Below are 17,096 nucleotides of genomic sequence, written 5' to 3' on the forward strand. Positions count from 1 at the left end.
CCAGCCAGGCAGGCAGGCGGACCCGGTGGCACTGGGTGGCCGTGGCGGGCGGGGGGGGGGGTATCCTGGAACGTCCGGGACCAGGGCGTGGGGCGGCCACGGGGGCGGCGGGGCTGACCTCTGAGGTGACGTCCCCACGGGGTCCTCCGGGGCTCCGACGGGATACGACCAGGCCCCTGAGCGCAGAGCTGGCAGGGCGGGGAGCGGGAGCGAGGGCCCTCATGGCCCGGGAGGGTGACACCTGGTGAGGAGGGGCCCTCTGCGCCTGGCCCTCCGGCCACACCACCGCCCGGGCCCGACATCTTGGCCCCCGGGGGCGGGGCCACGGCTCGTCCTGGGGGTCCAGGTGGCCCGTCGAGGAGCCCCCTCCACCTGACTGTCTGCCGACGGGTGCAGAACGGCTTATTCCCCGCGCATCCCCAGGGGACGCGGGGGGGTTTCGTCCCGGCCACGGTCGGGTCTCCAGGCCAGCACAGCCCTGCGGGGAGGGACCTCGGGGGCCGGGCCGGCCTCTGTCCCAACGTAGGCGCAAGAGTGCGGCGGAAGGGCGCGGCACGCAGATGGCCCGGGGCAGCTGACGTGCCCCGGGTCGCCGTCCCCGGGGCGGGGGACGGTGGGGGGCAGGGCTGCGCCGGCCGCATCCTCCTTGCTCCCTCCTGGCCCGGCCAGACACACGAGGACACGCGCAGCCCGGTCTGTGCAGAGGCCCCCTGCCTGCCGACGCTCGCTGACCGTGTCCCCATTTCTCGGTCGCGTGCTCGGGCTCACAAGGTGCGGGACAACTCGGAGGACACACAGACACCTCGGAGGGAGGACAGACACCTCTGCGGATGCCTCCGGCTGGCAGGAAGCGCCTGGGGAGGAAAGCCCCTGCGGAGCCTCAGAGAATGGCAGCCTGTGATTCGGGCGGAGGAGGCAGCAGAGAGCTGAGTGGGCCAGAGGCTGCTGCTGCGGAAGGTACCGTCTGCCCCACACCTTTGCGGACACAGCGCTCGCTCGGAGATGACCGCACGCGGGGCAGGTCTCTGCCTCCGAGTCCTCCGCGAGGTCAACAGTACAGTCCTCCAGCGTGCGCGCCCCCGCACGTGTGTGTGCGCGCCAGCGCAGTTTCACCTGCCGCAGGCTGCCCGCTGGATCCTCCTGTCCCAAACCAGGGTTCCAGAGGCGGAGATCGCACGCAGCTCTTCTGCAGCGCCGCCACCCCACCCCGACCCCACCCCGCGCCCTGCAGGCCCTCTTTCCCAAATACCTCCCACGTGCCGGGTGCTGTTCTCTGCCGTTTCAGCGCGCCAAAGGCCCGGAACACCTTCGCCGCCGCGTGGTCCTGGGCCCCGATCTCCTTTCCTCTGCCCTTGCACAGACAGACACGCAGCCTTTCCTAGCTCTGCCTTGAAAGGCTGTTGGTTTGCCAGAGGCCCCGCAGCCCACGCGGTGACGGTATTGCCCCCTCGAAAACTGATCGAAAGGCCACCCTTCCCTCAAGAATGCTTTCTGACTCCTAGCTATGGGAAACGAACTAGGGGTGTTGGAAGGGGAGGAGGGCGGGGGTTGGGGGTGACTGCGCGGCGGGCACTGAGGGGGGCACTTGACGGGATGAGCACTGGGTGTTGTTCTGTATGTTGGCAAATTGAACACCAATAAAAAATAAATGTGTTATTAAAAAAAATGTTCTCCACTTTTATTTCAACGCAGGAAACAATCCAGTAGCCGATAAACATGGGCGAAAGAGGTCTTCTCCCGGACCGCGTGAGGAAGACGTGGGGTAACGTGTTTACAGTATTTTCCCTTGCCACATCAAGTCAACTCGGCTTGCCTGCCCGTTGTTCTCTGTAAAATCCTAGAATGAGACATTTCTTCCAAAACAAATACGACCTGGGTTTACGTCTCCTCGGTAATGTTTGCTGTAACTTCTTCACAGAAACGAAATACAGGAGATGCTGCAAGGACTTGGAGGTATGCATAAGTGATATCCGCAGGGAAGAGGAAAGTTTTAGATCCTACAGCTTTTACAGGTGGAAATCTTAATGAGTGGCCTGCAAGACTGATTTTCATGCCTTGTTCTCATATGTAGGATATTACACAAGTATTTAGTGTGATTCAACTTTGCCACTTTCTGTGCTGACCTTTTCCATTGTTGATCTGGAAGGGTAAAAATGGTACTCACCAAGAGGAGGTAAGAGTGACGCCGTTATTTTATGCACGGGTACGTCAACGTACTCTGCGAGCGAGTGGACGGAGCAAACTTCGTACCTCCTTTGGTGTGCACAGATTAGGTGGCATATCAGGTTTTTATGTCAAATTTAATTTTTCTTAATTTAGTTACTTTTCATTACTTTCCAGTGCTCTGTTCTTTGGAGTAGCAGCACACACTGAATCCTGCCAAAATCAATCAATCAAACAAAACCAACCAAAAGAACAAACAAAAAAGCACCCTCTTTGTCGTCATTTCTCATTAATAAACCGTATAGCTGCAAACTAGAGAACTCCCGTAGCTGCAGAGAAATGTCATATCCAGACTCCTAAGCTTTTTGTTGTTTGGTCAGAGGTCAGTCACACCATCTGCACTACAGGACGGGACACTTAGCAAAGAGTCCCAAGTCAATCTGTGGCTCTTCGATAAGGATCGCCCTTACAAGCAAGTATGTTTTGACAGCTTTGCTCTATTTGGTGGCGACAAAGGGCTGGCTTTGTGAGCTGTCTAATAAACTTCTTACTGTAGAGGGATTCCGGGTGTGTAAAATAGTTTTATCAGACTGCAGATCCTTCATGACTGCTGAAAAGTAACTATCGACTGTAGATCCAAAAAGTCAAATCATGCGATTTGCAAAGCTTTATTTGAAGTATTAAGATTCGGTGAAATGCAGCACTTATGGATAAAAGTGCTATGGAAAAAGCTCCGTGAAAATATTTTATTTATTTTTTATTATTATTATTTTTAAAGATTTTATTTATTTATTCATGATAGACACAGAGAGAGGGGTGAGAGAGAGAGAGAGAGAGAGAGGCAGAGACACAGGCAGAGGGAGAAGCAGGTTCCATGCAGGGAGCCCGACATGGGACTCGATCCCGGGTCTCCAGGATCAGGCCCTGGACTGAAGGCGGCACTAAACCACTGAGCCACCAGGGCTACCCCGTGAAAATATTTTAAAAGAGTTTCTGAACTCATTTATTCCAGTTAGAGTTTTTACAGTCACAGCCTTGCTCTCTTTTAGTAAAGCACAGTTAAAAGCATCACTCACTAGATCGCTTGAAAAATGATTCTTTAATGTGCGATATGATGATTTTTCTCCTTTTGGGGTCGTTTTTAAGAAAATGCTCTTGTGATGTTTTATATAATGCATCCTAATGGTAATCCATCTAAACATGTCCCCTGAGTTGCAGGATATTTTATAAATTCAGAATAGTTTGCTTTTTACCTGTCTTATCACAAGGACATTAAAGTCTATCTTTGGGATTCTTTATACGCATTTGAGAATGGAATGTCGTTTGATTATTATCCCCCTTTCCTTATCTCTGAACCCGCAGTTAGAGTAATGAGAATCAGGATACTAGTACTGCAAAGACTTTACCGAAAATAGCGAGCAAATCTGGGCTTTTTCAAACCACGCCTGTGTTATAGGTTTTATTTTCCTTGTTTTATTTATTTTTTTTTTTGGAGCGTCATTGGCACACACAACATGACATTATTTCAAAGGTATACGACATACTGATCAGATATTTGCAATACCTGCATTACAGATTTGAAGCACCTTTGCTTATTGCCGAGGCAACATTTACCTCTATCAAATCGTATATATGAAAACCAAATAATTTTCGGCATGAAATTTCAATGAGTATCTATGTTCTATACAGTTGGCATTAAACAGGCTCTTCTGGCAAAAAGAAAAATGTTTGAAGCAAATGCAAAAGCTTCTCTGAAAACCACTAACGAAAAAATCGAGCAGGGTTGGAAAATACAACAAGAACAAAGGTGAGGTTGTTGTTTTTAAGCCACGAGGACCCTTGTATCATTTCTTAGTATTCCTTGGTGCAAATAACGGAAGGCAGATGCTATTATATTGAGTTTTCCAGTGAAAAAGAGATTTTGCTGCATTGTTTTCTAAGCGGATAAATTCTCTTAACCTCACTCCTTATCAGCATTGGGGTGTAATTCCAGGAGCCAGTAAGGTGACCTTTCCTACCCCCTTTCAAAGAACAATTGAGTTCTCTTCCTGTAGGAGTTTTTTTCCTATATAGTTTTCTTTTAATTCATAGTCATTCTGGACCTACACTAGCCGAACCTTGGGTAAACGTCTTACAGTGTTATCCCGGTGAAAGTTAACTATATTCCCTCACGTAGAAAAGGTTAACTTTATATCATAAAGAATTTGCACATTGTAGCTAAGTTGCATTCAGTGTTCTTTCTTAAAAATCATTATTGTGCCAAAGAGGGGAACGGTTTAAGTTAAATATTCCTGTTCGGGAATCTTCGATAAAACGTCCTGTTGAATCTACTTACCGCATCCGAACGTAGAGGTTCTTCAGGAAGAAGAAATGAAAAGTAAGCTGCTTTTAGATAAAATGAGTCTTTCTGGAAAATTGATTTTATGGTAAATCCTCGCTAGTGTTTAGGAGGCAAGGCATGTGAGAAGGCTTCTATATTGGTCACTTAGGAACAATACTTTTGGAAATAAGAGTCAATTGTAAAAAAAAAAAAAGAGTCAATTGTTTGTGTGCCTTTTCTGTTTCCCGTGAGACTATACTGTGCTGTTACAGTATTCCTGCAAAATATGGTTAATTTTCTCATCTCTTTGTGGAGTGTGACAGTGCTCATTATCATGTTTTACAGGCAGAATCTTCATTTCAAATATTCTCAGCAGTTTCTGACTCTGTTATGGGAGTGGGATACCGACATGAGGAAAGCCCAGGAACAGGAAGCAAAACTAGCTGTTGGTATCAGCCTTGGCTTTAAAATTGATCTATTCTGTTGATTTCTTTACTGTTTCAAAGTCTCAAGTATCAGGAGGTCATGCAAAAACATAGGAGAGAATGTAGAGTCCGTGAGCCCAGATGGGTAAGGGTGGGTAGAAGATAGCCCAGATGGGTAGTGGTGGGAGGCCGAACATTCTATTTGGATGGCTTCTATTTAGTGATACAGGAAGGTCGCCAGTTAAGAGTTAGAGTGGTGGAGGAGGCGCTGCCTTTGGGCGGCAGAGAGGAAGTCCAGGAATTGTTTCCTGAGAGCGGGCCAGCGAATGCACTAGGGGAATATCATTGCCAAGCAGCATTATGGGTCTGGCTTTGGTTACTGTCATAGTGATCATGAATTTAAAAGTGAGACCACACTGCACGGTTGTGGCAGAGTGGCTAGAGAGCTGGATCCTCCAGGGTTGGGGTTCGGCCACACAGATTGACAGAGTGGAAAGGGGGCAAGGTACACGCGCAAGTGCAGAGGTATGACGATTGACCATGGAATTTAAGCCAAGAAGGAGGAAAAGAGAGACTAGGAGAATGGGGACTGGGGACAAGGAAGACTCCTTGGATCAATGGGATATTAATCCTGAAAGAGTACTGAACCATAGTAAGAAAGGGAGAGAACAACAAACAGGGAGGTAAAGGTAGAATGTTGGTGGAGGGGCAGGGTGGAGAAACAGCATAGCACAGTGGTCAGGAGCCTGGGCCCCGGAACCTTTTTAGCTTTTTTTTTTTTTTTTTTTTAATCCAATCCTGGTTGACCAGTACTTTGACCTCAGGGACAAATTGTTTGTATCTCACTCATGTTCCTCAGCTAGGAAAGGAGGCCTGGTAAGAGCATCTGCCTCTTAGAGTTGTTTTGAGGGTTGAATGAGATCGTATGTAATAAGTCTATTTGAAATGGTTCCGAACAGTACCTGTCACAGAGCTGCTATGCAAGTCTTTGCTCTAATTAATCTTATGTAGATGTTGCAGTTATTGGGAATCCTGGGTCTGACTACGTAAGTGACTAAAGTAGGGAAGAGGACAGAATTATTGTTGGAGAGCAGGTCAAGGAACAGAGAGGCTAGGATCGTCTGTATGCGTCCTGAAAGCACCAAGAATTAACACATGTTTTGAAGGTTGTTAAGAAGGAATCTCTCCTCTGTGACTACTGTTAGGAAGGATTATTGTATAGAGTTATTGCCTACTTGTGGTAAACAGATTACTGAAAGGGCCATTTGTGGACTTGGAAGTCCAGAATTAATACATGTCTTCAATATCGGTGAGGAAGACAATTTCCCACTTAATGGCTACTGGGTAGGGTCATCGTGTATTGTTTCTGTATATGCGTGGTGAACACAATGATCTAAACTTGGTCGCAAAAGTTGTTAAAACAGGAAATGCTGACAGGTATCGATTTAAGGAATCTTCCTTTTCAACCTGATGGGTAATTATGTTCTCTGAATACTAAACATGACCCACATTTTGTCACCTTTTCCTTTAATGTTCCTAGGGTATGTTTCAAGAGCAACAAAAGATTCTGCAACAAGCTAGAATTGTTCAGAACCAGAGGCTGGAAAAATTAAGAAACGTATACAAAGAATTCTTAAAGGTCTGTTGTATTTGGCAACACAATACGCTCTTAGAAAACACAAGATGTAGGGGTGCCTGGGTGGCTCAGTCGCTTGAACGACCAACTCCTGGTTTTGGCTCAGGTTGTGGGTCCTGATCCCATGGGTTGTGGGATGGAGCCCCGCTGGGCCTCCCTTATCAGCAGGGAGTCCGCTTGAAGATTCTCTCCCTCTGCCCTTCTGCCCCCTTGCACGTGTGCTGTGCGTGTCTCAAATAAATGAACAAATCTTGAAAAAAACCATAATATGTATATAAAAGTAGAAGATAGTTTCTTTCTGAGTCTGTGGGTGGAAAACCATTTAGGTTGTACATTTAAATTTTCAACCAATTTCCAGTAGGACCTCACTGCTTTGGATTTAGCATAATTGGGAAATGCATTTTCTTATTTTTAGCATTACTTAATACTTTTATGGGAGTTGTTTATTTAATTTTTTGCTTTGATTTCACACTATTTATTACAACACACATTTAACTCTTATTTTTGTAAATTAGATTATGTATGATATTGAGATCTTGAACTTTTTTCCCACAATGTTGAAGATTTAAAGATCTTGACTGTAAAAAGGAAAAAAATACAGAAATACTAAAAAAAAAATATCCTAAGTGTACCAGATGGGAGTCGTTTAAAACAGGGAATGGCAACGTGGGACTTTTACCTAGAAATACACGTATCGTGAAGAATACTGGTACTCTATTAACACTTTGAGCATGATTTTTTGGTTCGATCATCAGTTTTGAGATCAGCAATAAACATATAGTGAAAACTAGGAATTCTATGAATCACTTCTACGTGTCTTTTCCTTGTATTGATGGTTTCTGTTAAATACGAGTAGGCAGTTGTAATTGATGGATCCTGATTTTTATATTCAAATGTGTTACATGAGTATTTTGTGGCACATTTGCTTTTGGAATACTAGAGGAATAGTGACTTTATACACAGACTTAAGGGATCCCTGGGTAGCTCAGCGATTTAGAGCCTGCCTTTGGTGCGGGGCGTGTTCTTGGAGTCCCAGGATCAAGTCCCGCGTTGGACTCCCTGCATGGAGCCTGCTTCTCCCTTTGCCTGTGTCTGTGCCTCTCTCTCTCTCTCTCCCTTTCTCTCATGAATAAATAAGCAAAATTTTTAAAAAGTTTAAAAATATCATAAGGAAAGGTCTAAGAGAATGTATATCATAATGAAAAGGCCAGAGGAAGACTAACCGTTTGTGAATTGAGAATGATCTGGTGTGATATTTGCACATCAGCAGATTGTCCTCAGTGACACATACCTCTTCTTCAGGCAGAGATATACTTCTTTAGGAAGTGATGGAATCCTGCACATTCCCCTTCTTTTTTCTTGGTGTGCCTATGGGCGCTGTGTGTGTGTGTCTGTGTGTGCGTGTGTGTTTGTGTGCCCTGTGCGCCATTTACCTCTTGATCTGTACCTTTCTTTGCAACCTTTCTGCAACTGTATCTTTGAATTCCCACTGCTACTGCCCTAGTTCGGGATCTCACCATTCCTTGCTCCTCCGATTAAACGCTTACCTGAGTGCTCTCTTCTCCAGTCCATCCTTAACAGTTCTGCAACATGATCTTCCCACCTGAAAACCTGTCATTAGCCTCTCATGTTAAAACCTCAGGTATTCAGCGTCTGCCCCTGCCCAGTAACAGAACTCCCTGGTTTTATGTCGACATTCCTCCTTTCCTCCCACTCCTCCAGATTGGTTGCTTTCCCTGAACTAACTCACCTTTACTTCCTTGTTTCTGGAATACTTTAAATTCCTTCTTCCCTTTACCTACTGAAATCCTATTCTTTCGCCAACTAACTCAGAGTCAATCTTATCTTCCAGCACACAGTCATGGCAAGGGGTATTTCCTTAATCGTTACAAAGTTTTTGTGTGGTTTTTAATTTACGTGTTTTTTATTCTCCCTGGAATAAGGGAGGAAGAGACCGTGCATTCATTTTCTTTTTTTATATATGCGTTTATTTTTTATTGGTGTTCAATTTGCCAACATATAGAATAACACCCAGTGCTCATCCCATCAAGTGCCCCCCTCAGTGCCCGTCACCCAGTCACCCCCACCCCCCGCCCACCTCCCCTTCCACCACCCCTAGTTCGTTTCCCAGAGTTAGCAGTCTCTCATGCTCTGTCTCCCTTTCTGATATTTCCCACTCATTTTCTCTCCTTTCCTCCTTTATTCCCTTTCACTATTTTTTATATTCCCCAAATGAATGAGACCATATAATGTTTGTCCTTCTCCGATTGACTTATTTCACTCAGCATAATACCCTCCAGTTCCATCCACGTCAAAGCAAATGATGGGTATTTGTCATTTCTAATGGCTGAGTAGTATTCCATTGTATACATAAACCACATCTTCTTTATCCATTCATCTTTCTGTGGACATCGAGGCTCTTTCCACAGTTTGGCTATTGTGGACATTGCTGCTATAGAAATCGGGGTGCAGGGGATCACTGGGTGGTGCAGCGGTTTGGTGCCTGCCTTTGGCCTAGGGCGCGATCCTGGAGACCCGGGATCAAATCCCACATCGGGCTCCCGGTGCATGGAGCCTGCTTCTACCTCTGCCTATGTCTCTGCCTCTCTCTCTCTGTGACTATCATAAAAAAAAAAATCAGGGTGCAGGAGACATTCATTTTCAAATTAGTCCACGGCACCTAACGGTACCTTTTACGCAGGATGCACTAGATCGCGACTCATTAAGTGAACAGTAAAGATTAGACCATGTTTGTTTTTCATGACTTAAGAGGCCGTGTTACAGATCATTTCATTCCCTCCAATGGAATCTGTTAGATTGATTATTAGTCATTATAAGTGCAGGGTTCCGTGATGTTTAGGAAGTTCCTTAGAGTGTTTTAAGTTTATGGATTATCATTCCGTGGGACGGTCAGTCTTTTCTTTTTTTCCAGGATAAGAAATGTCTTTATTTTTTTAATAATAAATTTATTTTTTATTGGTGTTCAACTTGCCAACATACAGAATAACATGCAGTGCTCATCCCAACAAGTGCCCCCCTCAGTGCCCGCCACCCAGTCACTCCCACCCCCTGCCCTCCTCCCCTTCCACCAACCCTAGTTCATTTCCCAGAGTTAGGAGTCTTCCATGTTCTGTCTCCCTTTCTGCTATTTCCTACCCATTTCTTCTCCCTTCCCCTCTATTCCCTTTCACTATTATTTATATTTCCCCAAATCAATGAGACCATATAATGTTTGTCCTTCTCCGATTGACTTTCACTCAGCATAATACTCTCCAGTTCAGTCTTTATCTGTTTTTCCACCACCTTGACCTTAACTGTCTATTAACGCATTGTTTGGAGCCAAGTGTACTACTGTTGTGCCTCTATAATAATAATATTTGACTCAAACCCAACATTGTAAAAATTTCTTAAGTGGGCATTCCGATCTCCATGTATCAGGTACAGTGTTTTGTTTGGAAAAATTAATGAGCATCCCTTGAATATTAAGGGTTGTTACCTTTGAAATCTAACTGAATTTAAAAAAAATATATGTATTTATTTGAGAGAGGGCACATGCAGGGGGAGAAGCGGAGGGGGAGGGAGAAGGAGACTCCCCGCTGAGCAGAGAGCCTGACACGGGGTCAATCCCAGGACCCTGAAATCAAGACCTGAGTTGAAGGCAGACTCTTAACCTACTAAGCCACCCAGGCGCTCCCTGAAATTTGATTTTACATGTTTGCAGCATGAGATGAAAAGTGGCGCTTTATACCTGAACTAGGCTTCTTGTTTTAGAGATCACAGGCTTTGGACAAGGACCATGAACATTTTCTTACTGATGAACAAAGTGAAGTCAGGGAAGAAATCACCAAGTTGCAAAACAAAATTATGAGGGAAGCTGTAAGTAGTAGTAGTTCTTTAATATTAAGACCCAAGGAGGGATGTGAGCATTGGGGTATTTGGTTTGCGAAAATGTATATGACAGTTACCTGAATAACGGGTGAATGTCCAATATTTCCTTCCTTGAAACAGCAGCAGCAAGAGCTGGCAATGGTTCGGAAGTCTCTTCATTCCCTGTTGTTCTGACGACTTTGGAGAACGAAAGAACGGGAAGCTACGTTTTATTAAGTATGACATTAGCTGCACTGAACCACACTGTAGTAGTTTAAAGATTGTAGTTGAAATTGGTACGTCTTGTTTATCATAGCTTGCTTGCTAAGTGCAAGAATCTTTTCTTGTTAAAACCCCGACCCTAAAAAGCTGTGTGAGGAGCAGCAGTTCCACAATTATATACGTATTAAGCTTTCAACCCTTTGTTAGTAATGAAGACTTTTTGTACTTAACACTGTCAATTAGCTGTTAGCAGTAAGGATGATTTAATTTTAAGCTTTCCCTCAGTGGATCTGTATTATCCCCAAAAGGCTCAAACCACAAGTACAGAAAGAAGGCTCCTTTGCTTTGCCTAAAGGGAAAAAATTAAAGAATATAAAATCTGTCTTATCCGTGCACCCGCTTATATTTACTCATTAGTTTACTGAGCCAATTCCAATACCAATATGGTTTCAGAAGAAAACGTACTCTACTGCCTTATAAAAAGGATTGCAAGCAAACATAAGATTGTGTTTTAAAATCCATTAAACTGCCTACAATCGCTGGGAGAAAAGAACTACGTATATAAATATCAGTGCTGAGACATGGGTTTGTGAATGTGTCATTTCCACAAGCACACCAAAATGTCATTTAATTGGTGTTGGTTCACTATTAAATGACACCTGCCCTTAGCATTTATCGAACATATTTCACTAATATGCGCATGTACTTAATTACTTAGGGCTTATGCATTTCACATCTGTTTTTTTAAAGCATTTTATTTATTTATTTATTTATTTATTTATTTATTTATTTAGCAGAGGGAGAGAGAGAGAGAGAGAGAGAGAGAGAGAGAGACAGATTGATTCATGCAGAGACACAGGTAGAGGGAGAAACTGGCTCCATGCATGGAGCCTGACGTGGTACTCCATCCCGGGTGCCCAGGACCATGTCCTGCGCAGAAGGCAGGCGCTAAACCTCTGAGCCACCCAGGGATCCCCTCACATCTGTCTTTAAAGATAAATCACATACAGTGCTTCGTTTTCAAGTTTAATATTCGTTGAGTATATGGAACACTGATTTGATATTTGAGAGCTAAGAACTTGAATAATTGATTCTTATACCTCTCTTTTTGTACCGGCCTTTTTTCTTTAACATTTGATAACATAACACCATCTTCATTTGGGCACGTTATTTAATAAACATGGCATTGTTTCAGAATATATTTGGAATAAGCCCTTTAAATGTATTTTTCTGACTTACTGAAATTCCTCCCATGAATCATTCAAAACAAAACAATCCCATTTGGAGGAGAGGAATGATTTTCTCCAGTCTTTCCGCATGGTGTCGTGGGTTGTTTTTGTTTTGTTTTTTACTGTCAATTCTGAACCCTGTATACCAACCTTCTTTTTTTTTAAGGTTTTGCAAGTTTTCAAACATAAGCCCTTACAGAATATCTTTTTCTAACTGCAGTAATGTATACAGGAACAAATGAGTCCTCCACCGCTATCCAATCTTTGACATTACAGGGAGAAATTAATTGCCCAATTTCACATGTTCGTAAAGAAGTTTCCTTTTAAGCCAAATCATGTGTTGGTATATGTGTCTGAAGTTCTGTTCCAAACATCTAAGAAGGTCCTCATTTGGGAAGTTTTCCAGTAGCTATAGAGGCAAAAATAAAGTACTCCAAAGGTCCCCATGAAAGTTCTCGTATTGATACCAAGACATCTGGTTTTATGTGAGCATGGAGAGGCAATACTCAGTACATAGTGTACTTAGTGATGAAACAGTTGACATTTATTTCATCCCCTGACAACCTCAAATGAGTAAATACATTCTTTTTTTAAAAAATTTTTATTTATTTATGATAGTCACACAGAGAGAGAGAGAGAGAGAGAGAGAGAGGCAGAGACACAGGCAGAGGGAGAAGCAGGCTCCATGCATCGGGAGCCCAACGTGGGACTCGATCCCGGGTCTCCAGGATCGCGCCCTGGGCCAAAGGCAGGCGCCAAACTGCTGCGCCACCCAGGGATCCCCATTCTTTTTTTAATTAAAAATATTTTATTGTTTTTTTATTTTTTTAATTTTTTATATGTAAATTTATTTTTATTGGTTTCAATTTGCCAACATACAGAATAACACCCGGTGCTCATCCCATCAAGTGCCCCCCTCAGTGCCCATCACCCAGTCATCCCCACCCCTCTCCCACCTCCCCTTCCACCCCGCCCAGGTCGTTTCCCAGAGTTAGGAGTCTCTAATGCTCTGTCTCCCTTTTTGATATTTCCCACTCTTTTTCTCTCCTTTCCCCTTTATTCCCTTTCACTATTTTTTGAGAGTCCCCAAATGAATGAGACCATATAATGTTTGTCCTTCTCCGATTGACTTATTTCACTCAGCATAATACCCGGCAGTTCCATCCACGTCAAAGCAAACGGCGGGTAGTTGTCATTTCTAATGGCTGAGTAATATTCCATTGTGTACACAGACCACAGCATCTTTATCCATTCATCTTTCTTTGTTTTAACTCTTAGAATGTTTATTAAATGGATGATTTACAAGAAGGATAGTGATGAATAAAGGTAAAATTTTTCAGTTGAAACATGAAGTCTACATGTGTAAGTTTAAATGAATATTCGATTTCTCTCTTTTTTTAAAATCTTCTCCTTTAAGATTATATCATAGCATATGAAGCTGGTGAGATCTATGTCATCAGAAATACCCAATTTGCTGATTTCTGGGAGATTTTTCAGACGATGATTGTACTGCAACAAATGGACATCACTGACCGCAACCTTGAAGTGGTCAGAATCAACCAGCACTTGTATTTTGAATGGTTTACCATTTTCAAATGGGAAAGCCGCCTGCCTTTCTTCCTTTCCCCAGATATTATCCAGCTTGGTATTGCAAACAATGACTCTCTTGTCTTCATTGAAGCGTGGGTTAAAGTGGAAGGCAACATCATTCCCTCTCTTGAAATCTAAAGCAAGTCTGTTTTCACTGGGCCTTACTGTGCCCAGAATTGTTATCAGCATGCGAGGCTTGACTCCTCCAGGCAAAGGCAGGTCATAAGGCACAGTCAGTGGTCCAGTAGGGATGCCAAAGGGACCAGCAGCAGGGTAGGTTCCCGAAGCGCTTGGTTGTCCAGGAGGCGGGTAGGCCCCAGGTCCACTCGGTTGCCCAGGTTGGGCTCCTGGTGCTGTTGGGCCAGGATAAGCAGGTGCTGTGGGGCCAGGGTAGCCGCCGGGAGGTGCCTGGCCAGGGTAGGCACCAGGATAAGAGGCCCCTGAGTATCCCCCTGCTCCAGCAGGCTGGTTTCCCCATGGACCAGGCCATCCTTGAGGATTTGGGTTTCTAGACCCAGATAAAGCATCATTAAGTGAAAAACTGTCTACCATTTTCCCCACGCCTTGGGGCTCGCTCAATCGCTCGCTGCAGGGACGGCTTCCGGGACGGCTTCGGGGACGGGTTCGGGGAGGCGGCGTGATCCCTCCATTCATCTTTCTATGGACATCGAGGTTCCTTTCACGGTTTGGCTACTGTGGAACCTGCTGCTATAAACATTGGGGTGCAGGTGTCCCGGCGTTTCACTGCATCTGCATCTTTAGGGTAAATCCCCATCAGTGCAATTGCTGGGTCGTAGGGTAGTTCTATTTTGACCACTTTGAGGAACCTGAACACAGTTTTGCAGAGTGGCTGCACCAGTTCACATTCCCATCAACAGTGCAAGAGGGTTCCCCTTTCTCCACATCCTCTCCAACATGTGTTGTTTCCTGCCTTGTTAATTTTCCCCATTCTCACTTGTGTGAGGTGGGATCTCATTGTGGTTTTTTTTTTTAATTTATTTTTTATTGGTGTTCAATTTACTAACATACAGAATAACCCCCAGTGCCCGTCACCCATTCACTCCCACCCCCCGCCCTCCTCCCCTTCCACCACCCCTAGTTCGTTTCCCAGAGTTAGCAGTCTTTACGTTCTGTCTCCCTTTCTGATATTTCCCACACATTTCTTCCCCCTTCCCTTATATTCCCTTTCACTATTATTTATATTCCCCAAATGAATGAGAACATATAATGTTTGTCCTTCTCCGACTGGCTTACTTCACTCAGCATAATACCCTCCAGTTCCATCCACGTTGAAGCAAATGGTGGGTATTTGTCATTTCTAATAGCTGAGTAATATTCCATTGTATACATGGCCAGTGTCGGGGAGCATTTTCTCATGTGCATGTTGTCCATGTCTATGTCTTCCTCTGTGAGATTTCCGTTCATGTCTTTTGCCCACTTCATGATTGGATTGTTTATTTCTTTGCTGTTGAGTTTAATAAGTTCTTTATAGATCATGGAAACTAGTCCTTTATGTGATAGGTCATTTACAGATATCTTCTCCCATTCTGTAGGTTGTCTTTGAGTTTTGTTGACGGTATCCTTTGCTGTGCAAAAGCGTCTTTTCTTGATGAAGTCCCAATAGTTCATTTTTGCTTTTGTTTCTCTTGCCTTCGTGTATGTATCTTGCAAGGAGTTACTGTCGCCAAGTTCAAAAAGGGTGTTGCCTCGTTCTCCTCTAAGATTTTGATGGAATCTTGTCTCACATTTAGATCTTTCATCCATTTTGAGTTTATCTTTGTGTATGGTGCAAGTTTCATTCTTTGTGTATAGTCTAGTTTCATTCTTCTGCATGTGGATGTCCAATTTTCCCAGCACCATTTACAGAAGAGACTGTCTTTTTTCCACCGGATAGTCTTTCCTCCTTTGTCGAACATTAGTTGACCATAAAGTTGAGGGTCCACTTCTGGATTCTCTATTCTGTTCCATTGATCTCTGTGTCTGTTTTTGTGCCAGTACCACACTGTCTTGATGACCACAGCTTTGTAGCACAACCTGAAATCTGGCATTGTGATGCCCCCAGCTATGGTTTTCTTTTTGAATATTCCCTTGGCTATTCGGGGTCTTTTGTGATTCCACACAAACCTTAAGATGATTTGTTCCAACTCTCTGAAGAAATTCCATGGTATTTTGATAGGGATTGCGTTAAATGTGTACATTGCCCTGGGGAACATTGACATTTTCACAATATTAATCCTTCCGATCCATTAGCAAGAAATGTTTTTCCATCTCTTTGTGTCTTCCTCCATTTCTTTCAGAAGTGTTCTGTAGTTTGTAGGGTATAGGTCCTTTACCACTTTGGTTAGGTTTATTCCTATATCTTATGCTTTTGGGTGCAATTGTAAATGGGATTGACTCCTTAATTTCTCTTTTTTCAGTCTCTTTGTTAGTGTATAGAAATGCCACTGACTTCTGGGCATTGATTTTGTAACCTGCCACATTGCCGAAGTGCTGTATGAGTTCTAGCAATCTTGGGGTGGAGGCTTTTGGGTATTCTATGGCCCGTAGCATGTCATCTGCAAAGAGGGAGAGTTTGACTTCTTCGTTGCCCATTTGAATGCCTTTTATTTCTTTTTGTTGCCTGATTGCTGAGGCTAGGACTTCTAGTACTATGTTGAATAGCAGTGTTGAGAGTGTACATCGCTGTCTTATTCCCGATCTGAGGGGAAAGGTTCCCTGTGTTTCACCTATGAGAATGATATTTGCTGTTGGCTTTTCGTAGATGGCTTTTAAGATGCTGAGGAATGTTCCCTCTATCCCTACACTCTGAAGAGTTTTGATCAGGAACAGACGCTGTATTTTGTCCAATGCTTTCTCTGCATCTATTTAAAGGATCCTATGGTTCTTGTTTTTTCTCTTGCTGATATGATCAATCACATTGATTGCTTTACGAGTGCTGAACCAGCCTTGCGTCCCGGGGATACATCCCACTTAGAAATGGTGAATAATCGTCTTAATGTACTGTTGGATCCTATAGGCCAGTATCTTGTTGAGAATTTTTGCATCTGTGTTCATCAGGAATATTGGTCTATAATTCTCCTTTTTGGTGGGGTCTTTGTCTGGTTTTGGAATTAAGGTGATGCTGGCCTCATAGGAAGAGGTTGGAAGTACTCCATCTCTTTCTATCTTTCCGAACAGCTTTAATAGAATAGGTATTGTTTCTTCTATAAACGTTTGATAGAATTCCCCAGGGAAGAGATCTGGCCCTGGGCTTTTGTGTCTTGCGAGGTTTTTGATGGCTGTCTCCATTTCCTCCCTGGTTATTGGCTGGTTCAGGTTTTCTATTTCTTCCTGTTCCAGTTTTGGTAGTTTGTGGTTTTCTAGAAATGCGTCCTTTCTTCTAGGTTGCCTAATTTATTGGTGTATAGATGCTCATAATAAGTTTTCAAAATCATTTGTATTTGCTTGGTTTTGTTGGTGATCTCTCCTTTTTCATTCGTGATTTTATTAATTTGAGTCTTTTCTCTCTTCTTTTTAATAAGGCTGACTAATGGTTTATCTATCTTATTAATTCTTTCAAAGAACCAACTCCTGGTCTTGTTGATCCCTTCCACAGTACTTCCAGTCTCTATTTCATTGAGTTCTGCTTGAATCTTTATTAACTT

The 17,096-nt window shown here is 43.7% G+C and overlaps 1 protein-coding gene and 1 pseudogene across 4 annotated transcripts in view; one reads left to right on the forward strand and one right to left on the reverse strand.

Moving 5' to 3' along the window:
- LOC140629690 (synaptonemal complex protein 3-like) overlaps positions 1–11,015 on the forward strand; it is a 96,167-nt gene extending 85,152 nt beyond the window's left edge. For 3 of the 4 annotated variants that reach the window (XM_072819249.1, XM_072819247.1, XM_072819246.1), the window contains exons 2-9: positions 772–957; positions 1,693–1,762; positions 1,919–1,953; positions 3,853–3,970; positions 4,829–4,928; positions 6,449–6,547; positions 10,316–10,420; positions 10,553–11,015. In XM_072819249.1, coding sequence (XP_072675350.1) covers positions 772–957; positions 1,693–1,762; positions 1,919–1,953; positions 3,853–3,970; positions 4,829–4,928; positions 6,449–6,547; positions 10,316–10,420; positions 10,553–10,606 — 767 coding nt within the window. In that variant the 3' untranslated portion in view covers positions 10,607–11,015. The remainder of the gene's footprint in view (positions 1–771; positions 958–1,692; positions 1,763–1,918; positions 1,954–3,852; positions 3,971–4,828; positions 4,929–6,448; positions 6,548–10,315; positions 10,421–10,552) is intronic. The other variant, XM_072819248.1, reaches the window with a different exon arrangement.
- Positions 11,016–13,215: 2,200 nt separating this feature from the next.
- On the reverse strand, positions 13,216–14,119 carry LOC140629694 (galectin-3 pseudogene; annotated as a pseudogene).
- Between the last annotated feature and the right edge of the window lie 2,977 nt (positions 14,120–17,096).

Source organism: Canis lupus, assembly GCF_048164855.1.
Source record: "Canis lupus baileyi chromosome X unlocalized genomic scaffold, mCanLup2.hap1 SUPER_X_unloc_3, whole genome shotgun sequence".
NCBI lineage: Eukaryota > Metazoa > Chordata > Mammalia > Carnivora > Canidae > Canis > Canis lupus.